Below are 12,216 nucleotides of genomic sequence, written 5' to 3' on the forward strand. Positions count from 1 at the left end.
TTTCAAAATCTATTTGATTTTCTTTTTTAAAAAAATCAGTGAAGATTTCACATTCATAGAGGGGGCCTAGGCCCCTGCTTGCCTCTCTTTCCCCTCCATCTCTGCCCCTGGTGCCAAACCACCACATATGCTAGCTTAACATTTGTTCATACACTTCACCACAAAACACATCAATAGACACCACTGTCTGCCGAACACATGACACCCATTGCAATCTTTTTTTTGTGCTCGTCATATTACCCATATAGGCGCTGCCCCCAGTTGAACCCAATGTCATCAGCTCGTCCATGGTGATGATAAGCACAAAAAAGATGGCAGTAGATGCCATATGCTCAATAGGGGTCGTGTATGTTGATGTGTTTGTGGTGAAGTGTAGGAAGCGTTAAGCTAGGGTATGTGGTAGCTAGTGGTTTTGTATCGAGACTACACACTATTTTATAGACAAATTGTGGTCGGTGCGCATGTATTCTTCCAGACCACATAGAATAGGCGTACACTAGTTCAATTCCACCAAGCCCACATTTTGAAGAAATTTGGAGGGGCTTGTGCCCCTACAGTTTATTTTATTGAATTAAAAGTAGAACAAAGGGTTACAGATAGAGTTTAAGCAAAAACGAAATAAAGAAAATGAGCCACTAAACTTATATGATCAATATAATCAGTATATATCACTAATACAAAAAAAATATTAAACTCTGAAATGCCAACAAATAATGACCTTACCACTCGTATAGTCTATATACTGTACAATCTAAAACCAATAGTTTCGCGTGCTTCTTCCGTCGTTGGTGACGTACACGTACAGCGTCACTGAATTTTGTAAGGACACCTAGCGTGCACATTCTCTTGCCCGTACAGATCGATGAGCTGTAGTTCTTTCCAACGAGTCTAGACATAAATCAAGTACGCGTGCGTCTTTACTTTAGATACGCTGATACGGCCTCCGAAAACGTGACAATCTCAACTTGTCAAAAAGTTGTTTTTAAATATGGGTCGAGAAATAAAATAAAGGTGCCAGCGGGAGAATCTGTCCTATTTGTTTGAGCTTATTAACTACTAATTTTCAGTCATGGAATAATATTTTTCTCTAAGAACAAATCAGTACCAGCATCAGTCACAGAAACAATCACCGAGTTTTGGCTATGTAGCCTATTTGACTCAACCACGAACTCGTGTTGCTTTTGAAAATCCCAAGATCTGTCGTTGTATGTAGCTAGTTTTGTAGGCGTTCAAAGTTGCGACTTGCGAGCGTGGAGGAGCGTGTATAAAGTGGCAGTGTTTTTTCTCTCTATAAAAAGCCTCCCTCAATGAGTTGTACAGAGGCATCAATGGCTTTCATTTCCACAAATTATTTGTTGGTCCATAGCTTGCTTGTTGTGTCGCTTATCATTTCACCTAGGTTGTTAGGTATGAGATGCTAATCGACATTGTTGTTTCAACTAGAATTCTAAGCCAAGATTTACTACTTTTCTAGCATTTTTTTATTGTTCGCTTGAATTACTTTAGTATTATTTTTAATAAAAGAACAATGTTAATAAAAGAATAATATTTTTCTCTCACAACAAATCAGCATTAACCGAATTTCAGCGAAGCAACCATTCGGTTGTGTGCATCAGTGGCAAAATAAAGACAAAGACCACATCGGATCCATCCACCCCAATCCTTCGTTTTTTTTATTTGATTTTTTGTACAATCTATGGGAATGGCAAAACATACTTCCACCCAACCAAAGATATATACAATACAGGTTCGAGAAGGCAACAAAAAACACCCAAACTAGCTCACTCTGACATCCATTGCCAGTACAATGAATAAAGAAATGGTCTCTGCCATTTGCACTTTGTAAAAACAACTCAAAAGGAGCTGGTTATACTTATAGAAAGCACATAGAAAATGAAGACGCCCTTTAGTCAGAATCAGTCACCAGTCCTTCTCGGCAGCCACTCGCTATCAAAAAGGTTACACCAACAACTTTATTCAACTCCTACGCGACCGCAATTGACCGACATTTCCTCTGATCGCCGACACTAATCAGTTAGTATCAGTGTAACAAAAAAAAAAAGGTGCCATTCTTTCTGGTTCATCACACGATTCCTCTTATAGCAGCTTACATCTCACCATCAAACTACACATCCCATGATCAGGTGTCCTTCATTACCGCAAAATAGACGACTAGATCACATAATGTCCGGCAATCCATTATTCGAACGATTTTTTTGGAGAATTAGCAAACCATGAAAAAGCAATTGCACAGACAATTTCCCCATGATACAAATCACGGGCAGGAAAAAAAAAGCATGAAAGAATTGCAGCTGTATAAGCTGCCTGAATGCATGAATCTGGGGAAGTAGAATCTAGACTAGAAAGATCGTTTACCATTGAGAAACGACAGACCTTTGTACTTTTGGAGACCACAGACAGGAGCATGTGAAGCAGCTCACCTGTTCAAGGACGTCCTGTAATCCAGCATGGGAAGCCCGGTTAATTAACATCCATTTACAGGTTTAAAATGGAGTGAACAGGGAGGGCCCTGACGTCTGCCAAATTGTCAAACCAACCTACCAACTTCAGAATGTGATGCACTGGCTGGCGTCAAACTGAAGAAAAAACATTCCTCCTCTTGGTCTTGGAGCTGAATGAGGGGGCTTCTGCACGAAAATATTTGATATTCCATTCTGTCCTGCCAAATGAACAGTTTTGGTGGTAATCGTTGATCAGCGCAAGCTAGTTCAGTGGTGCAATCATTAGTAACCCAAAGACAAGGATCACAAAAATCCGTATTGTAGACCCTGGTCATCATAGGCTGGGTTTTGGCTTTCAGCTGTCACCTACGGGCAGGCTAAGAGGTATATAATGAAGGAACAATGTGATGATCCACCACTCAGGTCTAAGATGGTAGGTGGATAGGATATAAACATGAATGATTAAGGAAGAGCTAGTACACCATTGATGGCAAACATTAGAAGAAGATGCATCTTCAGGGAACACATTTGCCTTCATTAAACCACCTTAACCAGGTTTAGCTAAATATGCTCATACATCAGCCACAGCTAGTACAGAAGGGAGTGATCTACAAAAAAAAATCCTATCATTTCTGGAAGTGGGGGTTGAGCAGCCCAGAGATTTCAAGAAACCCAACACGGTCACGTCCTCCAAATATCTTCTTCAGTTTGTCGTCACAGATTATTATCTTCTTGTCATTTGGATCCTGGTTGCAGAAACAAAGATAACAATCAATTGTTTGGCCACAAAATTCCACAATGCTACAATACGTGCTACAACAAAGATGCACCAAAGAATGACTGAAATATGAGGGTCATATCTCATAAGAAACAACATGTGCACAAGAGACAACTAGACAAGTCAATTATCTTATTATTAGTCATATTACGCCATGGTGCAGTAAATTGTAACTCAAAGTATTGTCTTGGAATATAAGAAATTAGCATCTTTGTTGCCCAAGGAACACAAATTTTCAGGGAAGACATTACTGGTAGACAGAATTCAAGTGAGTTACTGGTTAGCCATGTCAACAAAAGAATGTTGTGTTTGTGGTCCACACAACTATTGCTTCAGGGTCATCAGTGATTGTAGGCGTGCCATAACATTTGGCATTCTGCTGGGGCACCCTTCAACATTTTACATCCAACAGGGACCAGGGCCTAATGGGTGCTTACAGCTTAGTCATTGTCTCTGCTTATGGTTGAGAGGGTACTAGTCCAGTCTGATACTAATCTGCGTGCATACTGAAGTTAACCACACATATATACAGTATAAGTGTATAACTTCACACTCCGCCCCCGCCATGTTTAATTAATTACAGCATGTGAACAGATCAATGGTCTACCTCTGATTAAGGATTCAAAGCCTAAGTTCACTACTTCAAATGACTTGGTGCTTAAAACAAACAGGAGCGCAACACATAGGCAGATGAAGTACTATGGAATCAGTGACAGGATAGGCTCAAAATCAGAGAAAGTACAATGTGGCCCATCGTGAGAAGCATGGTAAATTGGAAACTGGTACTATCTCTGCTCCGGAAAGAATGCAATTTTAGAATACTACTAAGTCATATAATCTGAAGTTTGACCAAGTTTATATAAGAAGACAATAATACTTATCATACTAAATATGTAATATGTATCATTAGATTCATCATGAAATATACTCTTATAGTATATCTATTGGAGTCATACATGTTGATAATATTTTCTCTAACTTAGTCAAACTTAAGATAGTTGACTTTGACGGGATCTAGAATTGCATTCTTTTTTGGGACGGAGATAGTAAGTACAATGGTGCTCCAACAAACTATACAGTATCCACCACAGATGCCACTAATTCAACCTATTCAGACAAGAACAACCATTCCCAACCAGGAAATAAAAATGATACCATCAAAACACAGCATTTAGAAACTCTAGATAAACTTTCTCAGCCCTGTCATCAAGGTTAAAAAAGGCGCTAGGTGCTCTCTAGGCAGTGAACCTCCACCTAGAGCCTAGGCGTTTCATATCCATGCATATTTACTTCTAAATATCTAAAAGAAAAGAAGAAACAGGAGACCAGTGGACCAAGAGTTATATAGGAAGGCCCACAAAAGCAGCCCAAGCCAAAGTCTGAGCAGCAAGACTGATCCCTAACCTCACCTCACCTCCCACCTTATCCATTCATTGCTCCCAGCTATCCTCTGCCTACTATCATAGGCGAGGAGGTGCCCCTCCACCTAGCGCCTTAAGCGCACCTAGGCAAGCCCCTAATAGCGCCTTGTGGAACACTGCCAGTCATGCACCAAAATAATCTAAACAAAACAAAACTAAACATACAGGTTAGCAATTACAGCAATGGCACCTATATTCATGCTATGTGCATAGCCTTCCTAAAAAATATACGTACATATCCTCCACTCAACTGCAGTTGGAAACAAACAACATGACTATAATTGTTCCTCGTACCACCAAAAACAGGGGGGAAAAACAAAACAACCAAAACATGCAACACAATTCTCAGACCCAGATTACTTCAGCTACCCATCGGATTCACTCAAATCAGAGAACCAAACACATTGCAGCCACAACATTGATTGATAACCAAAAACACAACTAAATCTCACTACCACACAGTCACGTTGCTGTTGATAGGAGGAGACGAAAACAACTAAAATCTCACTACCAAAAGTCACGTTGCTGCACATACTAGGAGACGAAAACATAGATAGCGAGGGGGCGGGGATGGAACCTGGAGGTTGTTGCCCTTGATGTGCGCCCAGACCAGCTTGATGGCCTCGGTCCGGGGCAGCTCCGGCGCGCCGCCGACGAACTCCCGCAGCTCCGGAGAGATGGGCTTCGGCTTGGTGATCCCACTCGCCGGCCTCTTCTTCCCCGCCGCCGCCGCCTTCTTCCCCCCTTTCCCTACCCCCTCGGCCGTCGCCTCCGCCCGCACCGCCACCGCCACCGCCCTCGCCCTCGTCCGCACCGACACCACCGACACCGCCACGGGCGGCGCCCGCCTCAGCGCGACGGGGCACGCGAGGAGCTCCCCGGAACGGATCGTCGCCGACATCGCCGGGGGGAGCGCGCGCACCGCAGCTAGGGTTTATCCGCGTGGTTCTGGGGGATAAGGTTTCGTTTCGCCGCGGTGGGGGTGGCCGCGGGCGAGCGAGGTCGCCGGGTAGTAGGCCGACCAGGGGCGTCCCGGCCGTCGGTTGGAGGAGTCGGCGGATTGGACGGCCGAGATCGCCGCATGCGCACGCGTTTGAAAGCTTTATTATCCGCTTTTTTTCCTCTCTCGACGTGGGAGACAACGGTAGGTAAACGGTTTGGACTTTGGACTCACCGGCCTTGTTTAGTTCAAAAATATTTTAAAAAATTTTAGATTTTTCATCGCATCGAATTTTATAGCATACTCCCTCCGTCTCAAAAAGAGTGTTGTTTTAGAATTTCAAACATCTTATTTGACCATCTGTCTTATTCAAAAAATTTACATAAATATTATATATTTTGTTACGAGTTATTTTATCATTAGATATACTTTATTAATGATTTATTTATTTTATAATTTACATAAAACTTTTAAATAAGACGAACGGTTAAACACGATGTCTAAAAGTCAAAAACATCACTTTTTTGGGACGGAGGGAGTATGCATTAAACATTAAATATAAATAAAAATAATAATTAATTGCACAGTTTATCTGTAATTTTCGAGACGAATCTTTTAAACTTAATTAATTTATAATTAGACAATATTTATTAAATACAAACAAAAGTGTTGTGTCTTTATGTAACTGCACACTTTTTGGAACTAAACAAAACTGCCAAATGTTACTGACTGATGGGCCCAAAAGTTCCGGTCCCACTAGTCAGAAGTTGGTTTAGCTGTCTTTCTCTCTGTTTTTTTTTTTTTTTGAGGGAAGGTGAGCCTAGCCCAAAGCGACGGGAAAGCCCATGAGCCGATGTGGAAGCCCACTACGGCTCGGCCGATGTGTCGCTGACGTCACCTCGTCTGCACCACCACCGGAGACCGGAGTGAAGCGCAGGGTCGGGTTCGCTTTTGCTTGGCGTGCGTCGTCTCTGTCTCGTGGTTCTACCCAGGGGGGGAGAGAAGGAGCGGGAGGGAGCGAGCCATGGTGGTCAGCGCATTCACTGGACCCGGGATTGGGATCGGTGAGCGAACCAGAGCCCTCATCGTTTCAGGCGCCAAGATCAGATCTTGATGTTTTTCTGATTCAGACGCTCCGTATTTGGTTTGTTGAATTGACTCTTTCTGTTTGATTCCGTGCAGGGTTCGGTGTCGGCTGCGGGTTCGGCGTCGGGTGGGGGTTCGGAGGTGAGAGCCTGTTCGTTTTTCGCGTGATTAATGTGCTAAACTTTTGTGAAGGTTGTAGGCGTGAATTAGATATCTTAAGCTGTTCGAATTGAACTGGTGGGATCCTTTTTATGGATTCTTTGTTGTTGATTTCATGTAGTCTTGGCTATACTAAACCCTGCTGTCATTTGGTGGTAGAACTGGCTATCGAATAAAGGACAGGCCTGCGGTTGCAGTTCAGTCCCAAGTTGTCAGTAGCCTCAGTTAGGATGACTTATTTCCCTTGTGATTCTTCCCAATTGCTTAATACTACCTGTTTTTTGCAAACTAGTTGCAAAAGGGACTACGGACCCGACCAACATTGTGCATATGGATTGGTTCCCGATGCTTGCGGATGGTAGGAGTTTAGTTTTCATGGCTCATGAATGAGCTATTTAAGAGCTGCGAAGTAATTCACATGACCAACATGATCTTACTGTATACTTTTATGAATCTATATTTGGGGGACAGCTCTATTTGTAATTTTGTGTTATTTTAAATTCCGAACTCAGTACAGAGAGTAATATGCAACCAATTTTTAGAAAGGTTCATTTAAGATAACCCCTAAATGTCACTTATTTGTGATTGGAGGGAGTAAGTGTTCAATGACAATGTGCATTCATGATCAAGAAATGACATGCTTTTTGTTTGCTTTTCTACCACAGGGATGCCTCTTAACATGTTTGGCTTGGGTATTGGTACTACTTCTGAGCTTATCGTCACTTACATTTCCTTTGTTAGTGGATTGTTAAAATTCATCTTGTTAAAAATAGGTGGGGGCTGCGGAGTTGGTCTTGGACTAGGATGGGGCTTTGGAAATGCTTTTGGTTGTCAGTATCGATCTTCAAGAGTCCAGTTCCAGGGCATTGAATTTCAGAAGAAGGTTGAAGGAGATGAAGCACCAAAAGTTGTTTCACAGGAGCTTGCTGAAAAATCTCGTCCTTATGGCTAGTACGGCTGCTACCATATAATTCACAGAGACTGTGTTCTATGTGCTGAGTTGCAATTTAATTACATACCTGTGTGTTCTTTGTTAGAAATGTTGTGCTACACTTATTTTCATTTCTGTTGTAACAAGAATGATGTTAATGAGTGAACTTTCAACTAGGAAGAAATGACCCTAATATTTGTGCTAATGCTATTCATTTACTTTTCATGGTTGAAGGCTCTTCGCTATCGTTTATGTTACTTTGTGAGTTGCTGTGCTTGTTATACAGCTACCATATCTAGACTTGATCTGAAATTTAAATTGGCACAAAATTATGAAAATAAGTTTGCTGAAACCATCAATATTTCAAGTTTACTTCTCCCTTAGCAGTATGAGAACCAAAGCTTAGATTAGTTTCTTTTCTTAGAACAAGCTTAAAAAAACGCTGCTCTGAAGCTGCAGTTTAGGGCAGGTTTTTTTAAGTAGAACAGTATGTTAAGAAAAATACAAAAGAAAGGCAGATGTTGTTTCTGATCTGTTGGTGGGTGTTGTGACTGCACACTTGGAATCAGAACAACTGGTAAGTACGTCATAGCATGAAGCGTCCATGGACCTGGCATGACGGTGATGGCTTGCACAGCTGTATCTCTCTTCTTCCTGAAAACACACAGCTGTGTCTTTCTGTATTTTTCCATTGCAAAGCCTCTCATACATCAAACAAATGGATGGTCAAAGGAAGCAGAATCGTTCTTTGATGTAGTAGAGCTTGCTGGCTCTGCCTCCCCAGTCCTGAACCAGTATGACTGCTGGAAGGAAGCTGCACTGCTGGGGACGTCCTCCATGACCCATTCAAAGCCCTTGGGGTAGTAGATCCCTGTCCTTGGGTGTGGCACCCACAATGATGTTTCTGGGGACCTCGTTTCTGTAGGCTCCAATCGCTTCACAAGGTTAGTCCTTTGCTTGTTCTTAACTTCCCTGCAAATGGCAATTTAATCAGTTACTTCAAAGAGCTGAAATGGTACTGCATGTGGCAATACAAGTCTTTTGCAGTATAATATGAGATCAATCCTTGTTTTTCAGCCATACATCAAGATCATCAAAGGTGGAAGCAACCAGAATGAACACCTATCGAATCACTGTTGGTTTGTCATTGCAGGTTCAGAGTGTATTACTAGTTACCGGAGCAGAGCTGCCGATTTCGCAAGCGCATGACGGCCCATTGATGCAGGCTGGGGTGTTTGCCAAGATGCACTGGTGATTGTCCTTGGTAGCAACCAGCTGATGGCAGTTCCTCCTTGTTTGGTACCTCCCTCATCCTCAACCCAGGTATTTATACACTAGCTGTAGCCTTGCAGACGCAATGCCACCACCAACCACGTTTGGCAATAAAACATACACTGTACATCCATTGGATTATAGTGAATTAGACGCGCTTAACATACAGCAAAGCTAATGAGGAGGGGTTCATTACTCGTCTGCGGGATTACAGATGATTTTGTTCAGTGTTGCTAGCTTCCAATTGGGCAACTAAAATGATGGTTTTGAGCCTTTGATTGGACCCCTCTGGACAAAACACCACCGGAACTGATGCTCCCAGAATCTGAAGTGAGTTTTGCTGGGATTGCAGTCTTGGACTGTACTGTTTTGCCACTTTGTGGGATCATGCGACAGCACCACCGATGCTGTAGCTAGCATTATTATCAAAGTGGAACCTTGGCTTTTTGAACAAAAGATGGGAGCAGGACACAATTATTAGAAAACTGTACAGTATTACAAATTCCACTATGAAGGGTTGATAGCTGCAAATTATTTTGTTATAAACTTCTTGTGTAAGGTGTGAACTCAGGGTGGAAACCTCTGGATGTCATTCCTCATGCATATTTCAAGATATAAATATATCCTTGCAGTGAAGTTTTTTTTTTTTTTTACTGGATGGCTGTACCCATAATTTCTGTGTATGGTACTTGTTACCTGATCCATCTTCTCCCAAACATTCTACCTAATCTGATCAGCGCCATTAATGCTGTTTCTTGTGCACAATAATGGAGAGCATGGGATCTGATTCTCCCCTTCCAGAATGCATAGCTATGGCGCAAAACTAAAGAGCATTTTATCGCTCCATGCTGCTGTTTCCCCAGACCCTCCAGATTTGACAGTACGGTCATAGGAAGCACTTTGATTTGTGAGAAAAAGGTTGCAGGGGGAAAAGGGTGGGGCATAGATCGCATAGCTAGACGCTGCCTGCATAGGAGTTGTACTGGGACATGTCTGAGAGTGGAATAAAGCTTCTGATTTTGTTCTCATCTGCTTCGATTCTTCTGTTGGCTCCATTGCTTTTGATAGAAGGGTAGGAAGTCTTTCAGTGCTGGATGGTATGCTGCTATACACATCAGGGCAAGCCTCTGAGATCTCAGTTGTTGCTTGACAAGGAATCTTGATCACTTCACAGATTATTGGCACTTGTTTTTCGCGGTTCCTATTCTAGAAGAAATTATGCTGGAATGTTTTGCTCGTTACTCCCTCTGACTGGACAGAACAGTTTCCAGTACTTACACTGTTATGTACTAATTTTGGAAGTCTGGAACAGACTGTGACATAAATCTTCTGGTGCCAAAATTTCCCGTATAATTTTCATATGATAAATCTAAAATAGTGTAACCTTATAAATCGACTACTTGTAAATGGATGGGAAACAAATCTTTTGTTTATTTTTCATGTTTACTGCCTCCTGTTTATCCTGTTTGTTTTTCAATCATATATATATATATATATATATATAGTAACTTAAACGTATGAAGTGCCTTGCTGGCACGGCGAAGGGAGCCCACTTGACTGTTTATAGTATGCAAAATGACCAATTGGCCATCAGCGTCCCTATTAGGATGAAGATTACCCAGGTTTTGTACATGTTTAGATTTGAACTTCTAAATAAATAGAGTAGAAGAATAAATAGTCCACTCAACAGCATAGCTTTGGAGACTAAGCTTGTTCGTTTGTCTGAAAAACCATGGCTGAAAATAGATTTGTAGGACATGCCCCTACACACTGTTAAATCTGTAGGGGAAAAATCATTTTTGCATGTAGAACTATTGCCATAGTTCAGGTTCAGGTTTTCTTCTCAAACTCCAAAATTCTACAAACTGTCTCTCTAAAGTCTCAAAACCCTTCCAATTACCTCGGTATTAAGGTTATAATTGGTTTGGAAGCTGGTCTAATCCTTTTTTTTAATTAAAAAGTCTTAGTAAACACCTGATAAGGATTTTATAACACAAAAAATATCTCTAAGCTTACAATTGTTTTAGACTAATCTTAGAGATAGTGGGACACGAAATCCAGACAAAATATTTGAACTCATGAAAATTTATCTAAAATCTTCTCAAAATTAGATTTAGCTCCAGGAAGATAGGAAAATATCCATACAATATGGAAAATTCCTAAAACATTCCAATCAGTAAGCACGTGCTAACAACTTTTCACTACAAAAACATGAGATCCAACCAGCATTAATGCATTCAACATTAAATGATGGTTGCATCTCATATTTTTGTCAAGGAATTTTTTTAATGCATTTAGACTTGTTATGTGTTTATTAATTTGGTGCCATTTAGAAATTTTTGAAATGCATTTAGACTTGCTATTAAAATCTTTTAGTTAAACCATTAAAACCACCTTAAAAAACTATAGTGCATTTTACTCTAATGCAAATGATGTTAGGCTAAGTCTAGTTGAATTCTACAAAGATAGATAGCTCATTATTATTGGGACATGTATCTTGCAAGTTGCAACAAGTTATCTGTCGCATTGCAGCAATTTGTGTATGTCATAGTAGTGTGTGGGATTGGTTGTTAAGAAAACGATGGGATTGCTAAATCTTTCTACTCCTTTTGTCCAAAAAAAAAGAACTTCATATTTTAGTTTTGTTTTAAGTCAAACTATCTAAAATTCAACCATATTAATACACTAGCAAACTTATGTTTATATTATCAAATTCAAATAAGTAGCAAGTTTCTCTATAAAATTATGTGAATTGTCATAGTTTGACTTAGGCCTTGTTTAGTTCACCCAAAACTCCAAAATTTTTCAAGATTTCCCGTCACATCGAATCTTGTGACACATGCATGAAGCATTAAATATAGTTAAAAATAAAAGCTAATTACACAGTTTGTCTGTAAATCGCGAGATGAATCTTTTGAGTCTAATTAGTCCATAATTTGATAATATTTGCCACAAACAAACGAAAATGCTACAATGTCCGAACCAAAATTTTTTGCAAACTAAACAAGGCCTTAGGCCTTGTTCAGGTCCCAAAATTTTTTGTTTGTAGGTACTATAGCACTTTTATTTTTATTTGACAAAAATTGTCCAATCATGGACTAACTAAGCTCAAAAGATTCATCTCGTGATTTACAGTTAAACTGTGAAATTAGTTTTTATTTTCATCT

General features: G+C 40.6%; 3 protein-coding genes across 3 annotated transcripts; 1 reads left to right on the forward strand and 2 right to left on the reverse strand.

Annotated features, from left to right (window-relative positions):
* On the reverse strand, positions 2,951–5,655 carry LOC8065846 (upstream activation factor subunit spp27). Its single transcript, XM_002443199.2, has 2 exons — positions 5,239–5,655; positions 2,951–3,208 (listed from the first exon to the last, which is right to left on the reverse strand). The coding sequence occupies exons 1-2, from the start codon at positions 5,560–5,562 to the stop codon at positions 3,089–3,091; spliced, it is 444 nt and encodes a 147-aa protein (XP_002443244.1). The 5' UTR covers positions 5,563–5,655; the 3' UTR covers positions 2,951–3,088.
* On the forward strand, positions 6,452–8,010 carry LOC8067191 (protein TRIGALACTOSYLDIACYLGLYCEROL 5, chloroplastic). The gene is made up of 4 exons (XM_002442154.2): positions 6,452–6,665; positions 6,784–6,828; positions 7,512–7,544; positions 7,620–8,010. Exons 1-4 carry the CDS (start codon positions 6,626–6,628, stop codon positions 7,796–7,798), a joined length of 297 nt encoding a protein of 98 aa, XP_002442199.1. The 5' UTR covers positions 6,452–6,625; the 3' UTR covers positions 7,799–8,010.
* On the reverse strand, positions 8,120–9,072 carry LOC8064585. Its single transcript, XM_002443200.2, has 2 exons — positions 8,954–9,072; positions 8,120–8,749 (listed from the first exon to the last, which is right to left on the reverse strand). The coding sequence occupies exons 1-2, from the start codon at positions 8,992–8,994 to the stop codon at positions 8,488–8,490; spliced, it is 303 nt and encodes a 100-aa protein (XP_002443245.1). The 5' UTR covers positions 8,995–9,072; the 3' UTR covers positions 8,120–8,487.

Source organism: Sorghum bicolor, chromosome 8 (genome assembly GCF_000003195.3).
Source record: "Sorghum bicolor cultivar BTx623 chromosome 8, Sorghum_bicolor_NCBIv3, whole genome shotgun sequence".
NCBI classification, from domain to species: Eukaryota; Viridiplantae; Streptophyta; class Magnoliopsida; order Poales; family Poaceae; genus Sorghum; species Sorghum bicolor.